This window comes from Solea solea, chromosome 8 (genome assembly GCF_958295425.1).
Source record: "Solea solea chromosome 8, fSolSol10.1, whole genome shotgun sequence".
NCBI classification, from domain to species: Eukaryota; Metazoa; Chordata; class Actinopteri; order Pleuronectiformes; family Soleidae; genus Solea; species Solea solea.
In genome coordinates this window covers 12,836,169-12,855,417 of record NC_081141.1, presented here as the reverse complement: position 1 = coordinate 12,855,417, position 19,249 = coordinate 12,836,169, and the positions used below count along the sequence as shown (strand labels likewise).

Here is a 19,249-nt window from a genome sequence, read left to right as displayed (position 1 = left end):
ATTAATGGGGTTAAATCACCAATAATACAACTAAAGAACTTCCATTAAGGAGGAATAGTAAAGTTAATATAAAAAGTTGCACAGACAAAGCTCAATAAATACAGAAAAAGGCAAGTTGAATCCATCAGGGTTAAAGGTTCAGAGTGAAAACTCCTCCCACGTTAATGTTTTCAAATTAAATTGAACATTTCTCATCCAAGAGAGTGAGATAATAGCTTGTCATTGATAAGCAGCCTCAGTAAATCAGGAAGCAGTGAAGCAACAAGACGTGCTGGGTGACTATTTTTATGGATCACTGCAATCACAATCACAAAATATTCATGAACTGCCTAATAAACCCTCTGTATTATATGCCTACAGAAGCAAATTATTTCTTTTCTTCTCCGAACTGCAACAGATATTTGATTGCAGAATTATTTAAACACTTTCTGATATATATATACAGTATATTGACATTTAGACTGTGTTTTGTGCAGAACCCATATTTCTTCACCACCTGTCTTTCTTATGCAGCTTCAGCTGGACCTCCTGACAGGCGGCTAGAAGGTGGTCCATTCACACTGTATCAATTATCTCTGCATGTCGATAATGTGTTACCATTCTGCTCCACCCCATTTCACCATCTCTCATTTATTAATTTATAACTGCTGTTATTCTACCTCAAGAGCATGAGATATACATGAATAAACCCAATGCAACTCAAAGCTGGTATTCCTTTGAACATGTATTCTATGCTGGTACACAGAGGTGATTTAATTGTGAAAAAAGGGAGAAGGGAACAAAGAGGTGTGCATATGGGTCTATAAGACCATTTCCGAACAAGGGCGCTCATGTTAAGATCTAGGTTAGGTTTACTTGCGCCGGCATGCCATTCAATTTCTAAGAATTACTATGGTGCAGGTATGTTTCAAAACATTAGGGAGGCAAAGGATGACGTTCTGAGCATTTTCTTGTTTGGTCATAAAGATTCAGCAGTAGCAGGTGTTGTGTTGTGACATTAAAGGCATGAAAATATGTTATGATTATGGTTATAGCACATACTAAATCCTTTTCATTTGTATTCATTTTCCCCTGCAAAATCAACAGACAGACAAACGCACAAACGAAAACGCTCCAGATTAAACGTAGATGAAATGATAGCCCTTCCCAAATCACATTAGCCAGCAAACCACATTATCACGAGGTTCGGAAGTAAAACAAGAGCGAGAAGTTACAGTGAAGATGTGTATGTCAAAATAAATACTACAAAGGAAATAAAAAAACACATGTCCATCAATGCAGAGCTGGCCATAAATTCCAAGAACCTCTGTCTGTCTGTGTGTGTCTCTGTGTGTGTTAATCGCATGTCTCTCTCTGACAGGTGTCTTGTCATGGGCATAAGTAAGCGCAGTGCCAAGTTTGACGTTGTTTGGATAAGTTATACAAAGTATATCGTTAAATATATCGTTAAAAGAAGCACACATTGGCTTTCGCCGCTCTACTGTAGCCACTCCCCCTCCCACTCACACAGCACTGTGAGACAAGGCGCCGTCAAGCTGAGGCAGACAACGAATGCAGTGCCCCCAACCACAGACTTTTCACCCCACTCCCTTCCGATAGGAGTTACAGGTATCTCCACACCCGAACCAGCAGGTTCAGAGGAAGCTTCTTTCCTGCAGCTGTCACCCTACTGAACTCTAGCTCTGCATCCCAGTGATGACAACCAACCAACTGTTATGCAACCATGTAGTTCAGTTTTCCATATTTATTGTATGACATTATGTCAGTATCAGTATTTGCTTTCTGCCATACACTAATAAAAAAAAAATGTCACTGAACTTTTGCTGTGTAATAGTAACAATGAGCACTCACTTATACAATTTTAACCAATTCATACTGCGGGACGTAGTGGACCCTCTTGATAGGTCGGTTCTGGTCTGTGGGCCGTACGTTTGACACCCCTGCCAAATTCTGGCATGACTTGAGCATGACAATTTGAGCCTCTCATCGTCCATAATGACTGATCCGCACCCAGTGTCATATCAGTCCTGCAGATGATTTGTATTTCTACCAACATTACTAATTTAATTTATTTTTTAATCCAATATAATGAGTCCTGCTGTGGCGGCCAGAGTGACGGGTTGCTTTGAGAATTCAGTGTCACAATATTTGTGTGCTGTAAAACTTCAGTTCTAGGGTTCTGAATCTCCTTTTGAAAACATGCCTGTATTGTGACAATAACAAACCCTTAAGGAGTTATGGACTGTTGTGAGTCAGTGCATCTCCTCCTCTTCACATCCTCCCTCTGCTCTCCTCATTTCCCTTCCCACAATCCTCTCTGGCTGCCCCGCCTGTCCTCTGGTGGTGCACCGTGCAGCAATCTCATCTCTTAGAGCCTTTCATTGGTTTGCCATGTGAATATGAATGTGAATGTGTGTGTGTGTGTGTGTCTGACACTGTGAAGTATTTCCAAGGACACAGGATGAATTGCCCATGTACACAATGACTCCCTCAAACTAAAACCTGAATCCTGGAAGTTGTTTGTCATTCCAAATTATAGTGTATGGTCATTTTCGTATAGGACAAACTCATATATCAGTGCCTTCAAAACTTTGTCCTCCAATATATCTGTAAACGCAAGTCATTTAATGCCCCCATGAGTTAAAACAAGATGCTCTCTCAGAAGGATGAATTACAGTGTGATTAATTCGCAGCATCACACATGCACACATAAAACCTGTTTTGCTGTTGCTAAAGGTTTCTGTCATAATAATGGCGTACAGGACAAGTGACAATTACATTCATTTGACTTTTTGAGAACTGGGTCTGTAGTTTATCCCTAAAAGAGTCAACATGTAGCAGCTACTACAACTTTATAACCAAAGAGCTCTTTAAGTAAACCATAAAAATATAGTAACAATAGTTTTTGAGGCATCTGCTGTGTCTAACTTAAACTTTACCATACAGCTGTAGATCAGTAGATAAAGCAGGTGGTCTTCTTACCGGAAGCTACTCTATTGTATTCATACCTTGGCAAGAAACTTCACCAACAATTGAATTGTGCGTGATAGAAAAATCTAAGTTTAGTTTTATATAAATGAAACTGAACTGATAATTTCAATTTCACTCCATTTCAGCAATACAGTTCAGGGCCCAACCCGATCACACTCTGTGCCTGTGACACCGATTTCATCTTCGGTCCTCACACAGTATGTAAAAAAGCAACCAAAACATACAAGAAGAGTTTTCCCTGACCCCATCACGGTTATCTTACCCTCCAAACTGCTGTGACATGAGACCATTTGTCTTAAACTGTGCATGCAAGTTAAAAAGGATAAAAACGTTAAAAACATGAATAGTTTTCCTCCATTGTTAAATATTCCTAAATGTCAGTTGACAAAGGCTCATGAAGTGCACAGATATTTTAGAGAGAGGGTTGTTGTGGCAACTGGCCTCAAAAAGCAAATTACTTATCAGGAATCTTTCATTTCAGCGGCTTTATGTTGCAATTTATACAATTCCAAAACATCTACATACGTTCAATCTAATTGCATTAACTGTGAACAAAAAAAACCATCAAAGTTATCAATCAATCACTGGCTCAATCTTTTGACAGATGACTGCACTCTACAAATTCAGAGCTGACTCCTCTTCACTCTAATGTCCTCTGATTATTTCACATGAAACAAAGGGTCTGCTCAATATTGTTAAAAGAGAGTGGCTCTCCCTCTTGTCACATAATATGATCACATAAAAACTCAAAGATCTCCCAATGACTGGAAGACAATAGTAAAATCAACTCGACTCATTTTATATCATTAATGTGCACCACTTCTGCAAACACTGCATTAACTGATGTAACGTTTTTACTTTCTTGCGTTAGTGTTAGTTCTGTGCAGCGGTTATAGGTATATGACAACAGATACATAAACTATGCCTGTCAGTTTATAGAAAGCAACCAAGAAAGAAAGAAAGAAAGAAAGAAAGAAAGAAAGATCAATCTACACATTGATTTAGGTACAGAGATGACAGTGATAATTGTTGTGTATTGTGATGCCTCTGTTCTCCTTCCCTTCTTTTCCCTGCTCCTGAGGAGGAGGAGAAGAGACAGTTCACCTCCTATTTTTCAGGTCAGGTGTAATTTTTTGCCTCCTCTGTTTTAACTCATGCATGTTCTATGAAACAGAACCTTTCTTCAGACAAACTGCATTGAAAGAAAACTAATGACGTAAATCCAACCAACTGAGATTCTAATTGTGTATTAATTTCTATGGTAATTCAGTTTTCTCTTTCCTCCAAAGTTTGTGCATTAGCTTATTATTTGCTGCAAGCGGCGGCTCATAAATAAAATGTTATGTTTTAGTTTAAAATGGCCCTAGGAACAGCTAAGATACTGCACAGAACCCTCAGGCTCCCAGGCCTCTGGTAGAGGACGTCAGCTTTGAGGAGAGTGGGCGAGTGGGGGAATATATGCATATGTATATATATATATATATATAAACATGAATATATATATACACACATATATGTATATATATAAATATATTTACATATATATGCACACACACATATATACATGTATATATGTGTGTGTGTGTATATAAAAACATATATATGTATATACATATGTGTATAAATATATATTCATGTTTATATATATATATATATATATATATATATATATATATATATACACATACACACACATATATACACAAGTATATATTGCAGGGGATGCCACACACCTAATGTCAGCAACAGTGACAGCACCTTAATCACAAATAAATGTTGGGTTGTGTTTCCATAGAAATGTGACACTGTTGCCATGATACAATGCTTGCTCAGCAGATAATATGGCTATTTTTGTCTTTATGGGGATAAATGCTGACCAGTGGTTTCATCCTCCTCCAAACATCAGTAATACGGGCAACTATGTTGACCTTTTTGTGTCTGTCAGATTAAAACAGACCAACAACATCAGGTAACCTTGTATGGATTGATTCCTTGAAATGGAGGAAGCACACATATTATTCTTCATATCGAATTTTTCATATTGGAGTAGATCTTCAGACTACTCTGAAAATATACCTGGTGGTGAAATGAGGAAGTACAAGAGAAAACATACAAAGGAAGAGTCAAACATGTACTTTTGTCAAACACTACTTACTTCAAAATCGCCTGCCCTATTCTTCACGCTGTCATGTCAGTTTTCTGACATGACCACCTTGAAAACTTATGATTCGGTCTCATAAGAGAGGCGTCATTGTCTGTGGTGCCCTGATGTTCAACTCTGGAGTTGTTAAGACACAAGGATTTGATTGATGACAGACGGCCAAGCAGGTTCATTTTTTAAGCAGACAGGGAGTTGTGCTTGGCAGCTGCGTCATAAAATAATTCAAAACTTTATTGGTCTCTGTAGGGAAATTTCTTGTCTTGCTCAAGGACACTTCAGATTGGTGATACCCATCACTAGAATTTTAATTATAATTATGAATAAAATGTAAGTATTTGTCAATTTGAAATGTGGGGGAAAAAAAGGTATGGAACTATAAGGAAACCAGCAAGACATGGTCCTGTGTTCAAAGGTAATCAGAGATAAATAGTCAGAAGTAATTAAACAAGAGAAGCAAACAGGTGGTACATGTTAATCCTTGGTGTACTTAACTAACTGTGGTATGAGTGACTGGGTAAAAATATGCACTAATGGGAACTTATTGAGATCAGACTTATAGTTATCACACCATAGCCACACTATTTAGTTTTCATTTGAAAAAACAACTCTGCTTTGCATATACCTACCATCCACACCATCCCTGTGGTTTAAAGGTCCTATAATGGAGAAGTTAGAAAACACACCTACATCTGATTTAATTTAAAAGCTTCAGGTTTATGTTGTGATTTACTTTTGAATTCAGAATACTCTGCATGTAGACATGGTTGTTATATACAGTATGTTTTTATATACAGTATGTTTTTGAGTTTGTTTGTTGCAGATTGCTTCTAATAGATGGATTAAGATCATTCTTGACTAATGTAGCCTTGGTATGAATGTAACATTGGTTTTATTGTTCAAGGCTGAATTACAACGAAACAGCTTAAGGTAAATGGTCTTTATTTATGTAGCACTTTTGTCGTCTTGATGACTACTCAAAGCTGCTTTACACTACACTTGTGCCATTCACCCATTCACTCACACTTTCATACAGCACAGCTATGAGTATCTTTCAAACCCATTCACACGCTGCCGGCACAGCTGTCAGGAGCAGCATGGGGTTAAGTGTGTTGCCCAAGGACATATTGACATGTAGTCTAGCAGAGTCAGGAATCAAACCCACAACCTTCAAGTTGAAAGACAACTCACTCTACCATAGTGCTACCGTCACCACATGAGATTGCCTAGATTCATGTTCAGTTTTATCTCCTAGTTTCTTCTGTTCTTTTCTTTTCTCAATCAGTATTTGAAGTAGATTTCAAGTACAAATACCAACATTTGAATTACCATTTGCCCACACATACAGTATAGGCTTATTAATTTGAAGAAGACCAGTGTTACAAATCCCTGTTTAATTCTGATTCAATACAATCCAAGGCACTTCAATATAATGAGCCCTCTTATTTTCTACCCACAGACACAATGCTATTTTGTCAGTCATCAAGTGCAAATGGATGCACAAATTAACCCTAACCCTCAAAGCACATCTCAAGAGGGAATTCCTAATAAAGATTTTTAAATACTCAAATTACCACTATATTTTCCATTGTTGTATTTCCATGTGCTGATTTTTTTTTTAAATCCAGAGTTTTAATGTTTTCATAATCCAGTGTTTTTATCATGTGCACAACCAAAACTGACTAAGCCGACATCACACCTCTTGGGGTCTATTAAAATGACATAATTTGAGGTGGAAAGCAATAGAATTAATCCAAAAATGTTCTTCATGGTGGACACACACAAAGCTAAGCTAGTTGGTTCACACAATGACAAAGAAAATAGAAAATCAGATAAGCCAAAAATATTGTTAAATTAATAGATACATGGAACTCCAACACCACAATCAACCATAAACTATATAAAGCAAGCTGTCAATTTAGCTCACTCACAGTGCATATCTTGGTCCTACAAACCTTGTGTAGCAGCAGAGTGATAGGCAGATCTGAATGAACACAAGCCAAAGTTGTTTTTTTTCTCCAGTTCAAAGTAGAAATTCTTAAGTAGCACAAAATTGGTACAAATTGCTGTGGCCTGCCTGGAAACTCAACCAACCCAAGGGGAAATGAGGAAGATAAAGTATCATCACATAAAAGAGCAGAGTGAGAGATAGATAGAGACAGAGCGAAACATACACAGAGAGAGAGATTTGGCAATGTTAATGTGCCTGTATGTCAGAAATCAATGTATGAGATTTTAGTAATATGAATGCATTTTCTTGAGAGTGTAGACTGGACTATACAGTGTGTGTGTGTGTGTGTGTGTGTGTGTGTGTGTCTGTGTGCGTGAGAGAGTGAGAGAGGGAGAGAGAGAGAGCGAGCCAGAGAGCCAGAGAGGGAAAAAAGTGTCTCTTCCTACCTCAAGGAGCTGTACTCTCACTTTGTTGTATGCTTTTAGCCAGCGAACTTTGGATGGGGAACAAGGTGGAGGACCATCTTCAAAGAAACTGACAAACAAGCAAAGGTAACACTTGGTTCAAAGGGAAAATGTTTAAAGGCCAATGAGAATTGATGTCAAAATGAAATAAATCCCCTGAATCTTGCCATCAAAGGACAGGTTCACATACAGTATCTTCTTTTATCCAATCAACTTCACTGCAAGCTTCCCACAAATTTAGTAGGGATTTATCATGCAACATGTAATAATTCACAGTCTTCCCACTCGCTAACTGTAACTAGTGTGATAATTGGAAAACACATACCAGATTTTCATCTGAGTCTTGTTATCATGGTTGTTAAGGAATGGTTTGGACAGGATGACTGTAGAGTCCTTCAAATGTTTGTTTGAACCAGGCTCTGGTAGGGAATGCAGCTCTTTCTCAACCTCTTCCACCTCCACCTCTTCTTCTTCCTCATCCCATGTAGATGGCTGGCTGTGGAGAGGGGGATGACGTCCACTGTGGTGGCACGACTCTAGATCTTGGCGCTCCTCCAGTTCAGAGCTGAGCTGGGAGCTGACCGGGCTTAGGTTGCCTGACGAATCAAACCGACTGCTGTCAGGTGGGCTGTGGGAGAAAGAGATTGTTAGAATGAATTTAAAAAAGGAATGCATGAAATAACCTATTACCTAATGATGAATCCAAGATTTTATTCCAAAATTCATGATTTAGGAAAGTAGTCATTCTTGTTCATGTTTCTATTTCAAATAATATAAAAAAAATGTGTGCACAACATAGTGCATTCTCTTTACTGTGATTTAGAAAAAGGGAGAACTTAAAATCACTTTTGGAATGAAACCTCAATTCATCTCTAAAATACAATCAGGGTATAAATCTAAGGGTTGAAGGGAACTTATCATCAGTGTCAAAAGAGATGTTGACAAAAAAAGGGGAACTAAATCTATTACGGTAAGTTGAATAAAACATATTCATTCTGATATCATTCTTAGACATGTTTGGTCAACATGCAAGTTTAAGGTGGTGTCAAATATGGGTATAAAGTATTGACACTAATTCAAGAAAAAAAGCTTAAATCACCTTCTAATGGCGTTTAAATACAGTGTATAAGCTATTAATGTATTATATTTATATTTATAAAAATGTAACCATACAATTACATTATTTAAAATTCTTCAGCCTTTAAATACCATTGGAACTTAAGGTTTAAACTCGGTTACAGTGGGGATATACCTAATCTGCCTGAAATCATGAGTGGCTGACAGGATAGTAGAGTAGAATATGGCTACTGGGTGATCGAGACTGCTAACGAGGAAAGTGGCGCTGAGCTTACACTGACATGATTTACGTTGTCATGGGTGTAGGCCCAATTACTTCTCACTGTTCCTTTTATTCCAGTGTCCATCTTGCCTCAATGGTGTGCAATGCCACACTATCATAAATCTATCAGGGTGATTTATATTAAACAAATTGGCTGAGGCTTGGAGAATTATTCAGAGAACGGGGGGGAGTTATACACACGCCTCACAAGTGAAAAGCTAATAAATAAACACTATTGGTCTGTTCGTTCATTGCACTTTCATTAGTCAGGGAAGCTATTACTTAGGTACTGAATGTAGCCCTATCTCCAGGTTGATGTGAGCTGGTTTGCCTATGGCTGTGATCATCAAACTCATGTTGTGACATTTTATTTTCCTTTTTTTTTTTTAAGCTAAACATGAAATTAGTATCTTTTAACTAAATGTTATGGGAGGGGACATCTGTGGGGGAAAATAACATGTGGGAACAAGATACATACTAACCCACATTAATAACGCATGTGAGGTAGGCGCATAGGCTGTCTTCCATTTGCTACACCAACAAAGGCAATGTACAATATCCTTAACATAATAGAGTATAGTGTCAATAAAATTGCTACACACTTTATTAGCCTCCTGTACAACACACTAACAATACATTTAATAACAATAACATATAAGAAAGAATAACAATAACAGTAACATGCGTTATTAATGGGTGGCCATGAGTTAAGCATCTAGTTCCCATACGTTATTAATGTGATTTTTTTCCGCCGACACGTCACCCCCCCCCCCCCCCCCCAGGTTCCGTAAAATTAGAACAAAAAAAGGTTAACAAGTGGGAAGGGAAAAGAAAAATACAATGACTATAGGAACTACTACATCAAGTGAGGTCCAGATAAAAATGGGAAAAGAAGACCATAGGAAAGGAGCAAGAAATCAATAGTGCCTTTTATCATACATACTGAACTAGCCTTTTTGCAGCTTCCTCTGTCAACAGGTCCTGTAGTTGATCTGTGCCCAAATCTGCATGCATGGTCTTAGGTGTGTCAACTTCAGTCTTGTTTCCCTCACTTGGGGGGACTATGAACTGGGGTTTATCCAAACCATCTGCTAAGGAAGCTGAGTGAGATGGGAGGCCAGACTGCATTGACTGTGCTAACGTGTCACAGCTTCCTGATTTTGAGGTTTCTGTTGGCCCTTCTGTATCACTGGCATCTGCACTTTCAGTTTCTCCTGAACCTGGGGAACGTTTCTCAGACTCTGGCACACAGAATTCATCACTGGGCTTTGAACTTTGGGACTGAGATTGGTCTGTGACAGCAGGGGTGGTGCATACAGATTTAGGAGCATCAGAGTTCCCAAACACTGAGCCAAGTTTTATACCAAATATGGACGAAGCAGATGATGTTTCTTCCTTTCCAGTTGAAAGTTCATCATGGAAAATACCAGCGGAAAGGTTTTTGAAACCAGAAAATATACTGCCATCTGTCTGTTGTGACTGTGGTGCCTTTGCACCAGTGGATGGAGATGAAGAGGTAGAGAAAAGTGATCCAATAGCTGATGTACCTTCAGTAGCTACAGACATAAAACCAAATTTAGAGGCAGACAGACCTGGTAATTCAAACATGCCCTTGTCTCCAGGAGCTTGGTGTGGTTCAGCCTTGTCAGGTAATGCAGAATATGCCCCCCTTATGTTTTCAACAGCCTCACTATCTTCTACTTTTTTTTCTGGGAAATTGGTGTTTATTGTGGATTCGGTCAGAGAATTTTTGTCTTCCTCCGGTTTGTCTGTTCGTTCTGCCTCCTCAACTAGCCCTTTTTCATGTACCTCAGAGTCCTCAGTGATATTGTAGTGTACACCTCCTTCTGCATCCCTTTTGTCAGGACTTTCACAGATTATGGTTTTAGGAGTATCCCCAGACTCTGTGCTACATTGTTGAGGTTCCTCAGCTTTTGTTGTTTCGGGAACTTTGAATATATCAAGTAGGTCACTAGTAAGGGATTCTGGAACAATATTATTTGGGAGGCCAAAAAAGCTTTTTTTCTGCTGCTGCTGCTGTTTCGTTGGCTGGCTAGAGGCAGGTGATGTTCCAAAAAAAGAAGTAGGTGAACTTGAAAAAAATCCACCAACAGGTGATTTACTTGGGGCATTTGGGGTAGAAAACATAGACATAAAGCCAGAAAATTGAGCTCTTTCAGGGGGCTTTTGTGGCCCTGGATGCCTTGGTCCAGTCATTCTTGGCATGTCCATTTGTGGATGTCCCATTCTCGGTGCTCCCATTCTTTGTCCCAGTTGGCCAGGGGGCCTAGTCATGCCTGGCCTGGGCTGTTGATGTGGTGGAGGAATAATAGGTCCCAATGATGGAGCTTTCAGAGGCCCCATATTTTGAGGTGTCTCAGTTCCTGTTGCAATCGTGTCTACAGTATTTTCTTCATTTTGTGATGAGATAACTACTACTGATTCATTTTCAAAAGGTCTCTGTTTTACAAGAACAGTTTCTACACTTGTTTCTCCAAATTGTAATTTTACCTCAATCGGTTCTTTTACCATCTCTTGAGATGCCCCTATCAAGTTCTCAGTAGATTTTTCGGATTTTGACGTTTCTGAAGGTGGTGACACCATGGATTCTGAAACAAGTGTCTCTTTAACTGATATCAATGAATCAACTACACTTAATTCTTCTGTGTTTTTTTCTGCATGTGAAACAGCTGCTTTTTGCTCATCAGCAAAAATGAAAGGATCCTTGGTAATGTTTTCTATATCTGTAACTGCGGTTTGTTCTTCACCAGCAACGTCCATAGACACCTCAGTTGATTTTTCCACATCAGCAACAACTGTTTGATCTTCATTGATAAGTTTTAGTGGCTCCTCCGCTTGTTTTTCTACATCTAGAATTGTCTCTCCTCCAGCAACAGTATTGAAACATTCCCCTTCAAAAACATCTGAATCACTTTTTTCTGAAGGGCTTTTAATGGAAACTGAGTCAACATTATAACTTGTGCTCCCAATTTTGAGAGTATCTGTTTTAATTTCAACAAATTCTTTCTCAACATCCGTTACATCTTCAATTTCTTTATGTTCTCTTTGGTTGCCTGGCACTTCCTCATGTTCTATTTTTGCAACTTGTTTGTCAACTTGTGTCTCTTTCTCCACTAGATTACTGGTCACATTCAGTGTTTCTGTTATAAAAGCTTCACCTACAACTGATGTATGGTTTGTTATGGCCATTTTGTCCACCTCTAAAAGTTGATCTGTTAGGGGAAGAGTCTCTTCAGTGGTTGAATCTCGAATGTCCTGGTATGTCGGTTCAACTGGAAATTCCATTTTAGCAACAAATGTTGAAGAGTCATTTTTCATGATGTCTTTTATTTCTGCTGTTTGATTGGTGGTGATGGTTTGTGTTTGTTCTGAAAGAATCTCTTCTTTAACAGGACCAGATATTTTTGGCACTGTTTTGATTTCCTCCGAAAAAGACATTCCAAACAAGCCAAACCCAGTTTTAGATTTGTTAGCATCAGCACTTCCTCTCAGGGAAAACACAGAAGAAACTTTAAAAACACCTTCTGATTCAGAAGCTTCAGATGTTGCAGCATATGCTTCTGGTGCTTGTTGGCTATGTCCACCAAACACAGAGACCTTGCCTGAGAGCTCGGAACCTCTGGATTCTTGCAGTGCAACTGTTGGTCCTGTTTGGTACTGGCCACTGAGAGCTCCAAACTTGGAAAACAAACCAGAACCAGAGGAATCTTTGTTCGTATTAGAACCTGAGAGGATGCCACCAAATAAAGAAGATCCAGTAGAAGGTCCTTTTTGTGTTGCACTATCCACAGCATTTCCTTTGGGACTGGGTGGTTGCTGAGGTGCAGATGCACCAAACATAGAAAACAGGCCTTTGCCTGTGGTTACTTGGGGTGGAGGACCTCTAGGTCGAACACTTCCAACATTTGGACCTCTAGTACCAGATGGTGGTTGACTACTGGCTGCACCAAACATTGAGAACAAGCCTTTGCTCTGAGGCTCTTGTGAGGTTAAAAGTGATGGGTCTTTGGATCCTGGTGAAGATGGGGCATTTGACCCACCAAACATTGAGAGTAAGCCTGAGCCAGGAGTGTCTATGGGAGATGAGCCAGGAAGTATGCCACCTAGGATTGATAGTCCAGTTTGGGAGGATGTGTGCTGTGAGGCTGTGCTGGAACCACTCAACACAGAAAATATGCCTTTCCCTGGATGCTCACTCTCAGGTTTATCAACATTGACCGCTGAACTGTCCACCTGGGAGGTGATGATTTCCTCTGTGGGAGGCTGGAAAAGACTGACTTCTGGAGAACATTCAGTGACATTCATTTCAGTTTTGTCATAAGGCTGCTGTAATTCTCCAGGTGATTTTAAATCTGACACCAAACACTCTTCTTTCTGTGGCAACTTATCAAGTGAGGGGATTTTACCAGGCAATTCAACATCTGAAGATGATCTTTCATTATTGTGGGCTAAATCTTCAAGAGTTTCAGCACCCTCTATTTGAGGTGCAACCACTAAGCTTGTGATTGACACCTGACATCGGTGATCACTGAAAGGATCAACTGCAACTGCAGTTATATCTGAGGCTCCTGATTTCCTATCAATGGAGGTCAGATTAAGTTGTGAGTCATAAGTCTCTAGGATCTTTGTTTTTATTCCAGCTTCAGACATCAAAACCTCTGTAGTTGAGGTTTTCTTGGTTAGGATGTGCTGTGAGTCATGTTCATCAGCATGCTTATATGTAGTCATCTCTGATGTAGGTGACATCTCAGGCAAGCAATTCTTGACCTGCTCCGAATCACTTAATGTGTCATTTCTGATTTCTGTATTTCTGACTTTTTCGGATATATCAGACATCTCTGGTGAGAAGACCTCAACCTGCTCTGATTCAATTAAGAATACAGTCTGTGTAATCCTAATTTCTGTAGGTTTATCTTCCTTAGATGTATCCGACGGTGGAAAAATATCTGGTGAAGTCATCTTAATTTGTGTGGTATCTTCAGAAGCACTAACTGATGGTGGTTGAGACTTGCAAGAAAACTCTAGTTCATTTGTCTCTTCTTCCGGTGAACTTGCTGCTGAGACAAAAATGTGGGGAAGTCTAATGTAAGGGGTTTGCTCTGCATTATCGCAATGTACTTCTGGGCAGTTAATGCCAATGTAAATAGACATTGGATTACAAATTGTCTCCTTTTGTATACCAGCTTTAGACGAGTCCAGTCCAGTGTTAGCATTGTCATTTACTGTGGATACAGTCTTTATAGGTTCCTCATTGCTTTGTTGCTGAGACATTTCTGATTCTAATATACCTATACTGACTGGAATGGCAGACGCTGTGGTTGTTGCTTTAGATGCAAGCTCAGGCAATGTTTCTGATATTCCATCGTCTTTATTTATACTTTCTTCTGGCATTAAGGTATCTGATGATTTCACTTTTGAGAATTCTGTCCCTGGTGATTCCCTTGCTGGCCTTACAGTTAGTGTTCCTTTTAGCTCATCAGCAGCTTTCATTGTATTAGAGTCAGTGAAGCATTTACTTTGTGTAGTTTGAGACTCATGTGCGATTTTTCGATGTGACAGAACATTATCTTCCTTGGTCAAATCAAAGAAAGAGTAATTTTGATCACTACTTACAATATGATCACAATTAGCTGGTGTGCAAGGCAGGCAACTTGACACAACAGGCGTGTGCTGACTTGAAGCAATTATTTCTGGTATTTTCACAACAGGGAATGCTGGAACAGATGTCTTTTTCAAATCAACTTGAACGGGGCTTACAGCAGTATGTGTTGGTGTAGCTTGTGTGCTGTGGTCCACAAATGTAGAAATACCATGAGTGTGGTTAGGTATAACAGCAACTGGTTTTGTATTGACAGAGGGTTGTGATCCAACTGCACCAAATAATGATATCAAACCCTTGACAGAAGTGGATCCTGTTGGTGCTGAAGTTACTGGCCCTTTCAATTCAGCTTCAGGGCTTTGGTTCATGTAAATGCTCTTTACTGGTTTAACAGGCATTGGGTCTTGTCTGGTGGTGGGTAATGATGTTAGTGCACTGGACTCTGACACACACTGAACTAAAGTCACAGCACTTAAAGATACAATTGGTGTGGTGTGTGGTCTGTGACATTGCTCAAAATGGTATTTGCTTGGATCAGGTTGTTCATAGCGCTCAAGGGGTTCTTTTGAATACGTATCAGTAGTAGCACTGCATTGCACTGACTGTATGTCAGAAGATGTTGAAAGATCTGTTTTGTCAGGCTGTGTAACTGCAGTGGGTGGTTGCTGTATATTCAAAGAAGGTAGAGTTGGGATTGTATGGTATCCAATATGTTGTTGCTGGGTAGAACTTGAGGGCAATGATTGTCTGTCTCTTGACATCGTTCCACATTCTGATACCATTTCTTCAGGAATCCCATAGCTGTCCATGGTCGGTTGCTTGATGAGAATTTTGGGTCTAGAGGTCATGTCAAATTGAACACATGCATTTTGTCTTTTCAACTTCTGAACTTCTGGTTGAGACTGAAAATTGGATGAATTGTGGCCAATATCAGAACCAGTTTGCTGGAGTTTTTCAGAATTTGTGGACTCAACATACATATTACCCATGTCTTGATATACACCATATTGAGAGAACATAGAACATGCACTGTTCTGCATAGCTTGGGGAGCAATATGTTGTGGAGAGGTATTCACTGATGCACAGTTCAGTTCAGGTATTGACTGCCTTCTGCAATTTATTCCAGGTTGAGTCGTGGCCTCTTTGTCAGTGGAATATCCCCTATATTTTAATAACCTCTGAGTTTGAAAAAATACTGTTTCTTCTCTGGGTTTATCAGAGGGTGGAGGTTTGCATTGCTTCTGAGAGCAAATACCACTTTGAGATTGAAAGGACACATCGGGGGAAAGATCTTTTGCATCTTGGAGACTGGAAACTGTGGCTTCATTCAGAAAATCCACAGTTAGGTCAACAATGCCAGGTAATGCTTTTTTTCCCAATTGCTTTTCAGTTTTCCTCTTTTCAAACATGTCTCTCTTTGCCTTCATAGTAGTGTAATTCATGGGCTTTCCCTCTTCTGAAAGTGAATGCAGTTGACTGCCATTACTTAAAATGTTACATGTATTTAGGCCATCTTTGGCAGAGAAGTCAACTGGCTTATTTTGTTGGCACATGCCACCATAAAATACCTTTTTGCTATGGTAGGTAGATATCTGCCTATGTGTCTCAGTTGTGCTGACCCTGCTCAAGGGTTTTCTTGCTTGTTGATGTAGAGATTGCTTTACTATGAGGGGTAAACCAACAGAACTATTCATTGTTACAGTTGCCTTGTTTCTGACCAAAGACACAGTTTCATTTGGCAAGATATCTGGAACTATTTCAGACTGTCTCTGCTGTGTTTTTGGAGACATATCTAAGAGGTTTTTTATGGAGTTAGCAGGAGCTGATGGTCTTTGTTCAGTGTCTTGAGATTCACTATACACTGATCCATGCTGCATCTTTTCTTTCCATCCTACCAGTGTCTGTTGCCTTTTAAGTGGCTCTTGAATGGGTTGTATCTCAACAATTAGTGGAACACCAATTGTATCTTCTCGAGAATATGCAAAACTTGATGGCCTTCTAGTTACTAGTGATACTGGATCTGTGAGGCTTAGTGCTATGTCTGATTTACTGGCCTTTGTTGACATGTCTAGAGTGTCCTTTACAGAGTTTGCTGGAGCTGTAGAGAGTGGATGAGGTTGAATAATTAATTGTGACAACCCATTGGTCTCGTTCACACTGAAGCATTGCACTGTTTTATCCAGTTGGATCTGGATAATATCCAGATCCAAAGCTTGCTGTTTTTGCAAAGTATCCATTGTTTGAGGTTGCTTCTGGCATGTTGACTCCAACTGTGCTGGTTCAACTACCAAAGGCAAACCAACTGATATTTTTCTGGCAAGCACTCTTGCATTTGGCTTATTGACAAGGGAAACTGCTTCAAACTGAATAGATTCATACTCTGACATTGTTATCTCCATTGAGGCTTGGCATGGCTTGGGTGACATATCCAGTGCAACAGTTGAGACAGGTTGTCCTGAAATACATGTCTGATGAGTTTTAACAATGGCTGATGATTGTGAAGTTAAAGGACGTAACTCTGCTAATACACATGTTTTGCTTTCCTGAGATTGTTTTTGACATAAAGGAACATCTGGGAGATACTGAGTATCGTTCTCAAAAGCCTTTGCATTTGAGGGGGAGTTGAACATCATGTCACAATGTTCTTGAGACGGGATAGGTACAACTAGTGGAACACCAACAGAATTTCTTCTTGCAAGTTCACGTTCACTTGGTTTGCATTTAAATAGTGGAATGACCTCATCATTTCTTACTTCCAGAACAACTTCTTTTGATTTTTCAGAAGATTTGGAAGTCATGTCCAGTGTGGCTTTAACTGTATTAGCCGGTGCTGTAGGTTGCTGGGGTGGTATCCAATTTTGAATTGGTTCGGTAGACTGAATGAAAAGAGTTTGCTCTCTTGGTAATGTAGCCCTCATACTACCGGGATATTTTACTTGATTTCCAATTATACAATGATGTTCCTCAAAAGTTAGTGAATGAATAGGCTCTGTTGTGTGTCCCTTTGACTCCAGTGAGTCTCCTCTATATGACAAGTCAATGGATCCTTGATTTCTTGGACTTATAGTTTCTGCCTTCTCAGAAGCAAATGGTTTTCGCTTTGTCAATGACAGTGCCTCACAGACAGAATCCTTTGATTTCACAAAAGTGTGCTCAGTCTGCCAGAGTGTTGTCTTGGCAGACAAATTTAATGTAGATTTAATTAAGTTTGCTGGTGCAGTGGTCTCCTGATATTGTTCAGCCTTTCCATTTGACTGATATAAAGAATGTGTAAAAATCCCACTCTTGCAATTAGCAGGAATCTGTTGTCTAAAATCCTCTGTAACTGGTGGTGGGCTTGGCTGCATAAGCAGTCCCTGTCCCTGAGGTTCCAGTGGTTTTCTTACAATGGGGCTTACAAGTGGTGGGGTATGTACAGGTTGCCTCAATACAATTTTTGAGTGTTTGAGAACCCCATCAAGGTCTGGTTCTTTATTTACTGAAATATGAGCAGCAGAAGAGCTTCTTACTACCATTTTGTTGGATTCAGAGCTCTTTGATTCACAAGATGATGTAAGAGATGGTTTAGATGAAATGTCTTTTTCACCTTTGCCAGAGATTTTGACATTTGTTTGATTCGTCATTTTTGCTACAGAGGTGCTGTGGGAAGATGGTGGTCTTTGGATATTCGTTGTAGATGAGACATGGCCAACTCTAATCTCAGGACTGGACAAACTTCTCTCTGATTGGCAGTGTTGATTACCTGGCCTACAGCTGGGAAGAGGATGTTTGCTTTGGATTGAAACCTTTGGGCTTGTGCCCACAGAGTGATATTCTGAATTTTGCCATTCAGCTGTATCTCCCTCTGTCAGTTGTGTCAGATCTACAGCAACTGTGGTATTGTCTACATTAGACCTGGTATCCATCTGCCTTTTCTCTTTGATTTTTTTTAAGTTGTACTTTGTACAGTCAACAGCTTCATGTTTTTGTGTAGATTCTATGTTAGAATCTGTTGCTTCTTTTTCTGTAATACTTTTGCTTTTATTAATTGAGGCAGAAAAATCAATGACTTTATTGACTATTTGATGACCAGTATGATTACCATAGTTACGATTACTGTTGTAAAGGTAAGATTCATTGTATGTAAATGAGTCATTCAGTATGTGTAACTGTGGTTTAACTTTTTGTGAGGAATCTTGTGGCTTTTTTTCAGACGCCAACAAGGTTTGGTCTACTACTGAAGTACTGCTGACTTTGCTAGCATCACATGTGCTTGTGACTCTAGTCTTATTTGCTTGTGATACTTCATTGGGTTTTGCCTGAGATGGCTGTCTTGCTAGCCGGGGTCTCTGTAAAGAAATAGAGGACACAGTTGAGGTAGATAATGTGGGTAAACTAGCAGAAGTTGGCTGTGCTGGATGAGCTAAAGAGCTGTCCCCTTTGTTTGTTGGTGTGGGCAGTTTACATCCCACCTGTAAGGGTCCTGGTATTTTGGAGGGTGAAGGAGTTTGATTTCTAGACACTTTTGCAGTATCTGACACCTTGCTAGACACTGATGATGATATAGCAGGTTTACTTAAATCATTAATGGAAGACATTCCAATAATTCCTCCAAAAGTTGACATTTGTCTTGGTTTCTTTTCAGGTGTATCATCAACATGTCCAAATCTGATTTCAGGAACTGGGTTACACTGGTTTGGAAAGATTTGTGTTGAATTGCACCTTGGAGAAGGTGCCAGTGGGGATC

The 19,249-nt window shown here is 39.5% G+C and overlaps 1 protein-coding gene across 1 annotated transcript in view; it reads right to left on the bottom strand.

The window, feature by feature from the left end:
* The window catches only part of LOC131463829 (uncharacterized), a 136,821-nt gene that overhangs the window by 72,033 nt on the left and 45,539 nt on the right, over positions 1 to 19,249 (bottom strand). Inside the window, exons 13-15 of the mRNA XM_058635881.1 lie at positions 9,847 to 14,614; positions 7,890 to 8,192; positions 7,547 to 7,634 (exon numbers count right to left, since the gene is read on the bottom strand). Coding sequence (XP_058491864.1) covers positions 7,547 to 7,634; positions 7,890 to 8,192; positions 9,847 to 14,614 — 5,159 coding nt within the window. The remainder of the gene's footprint in view (positions 1 to 7,546; positions 7,635 to 7,889; positions 8,193 to 9,846; positions 14,615 to 19,249) is intronic.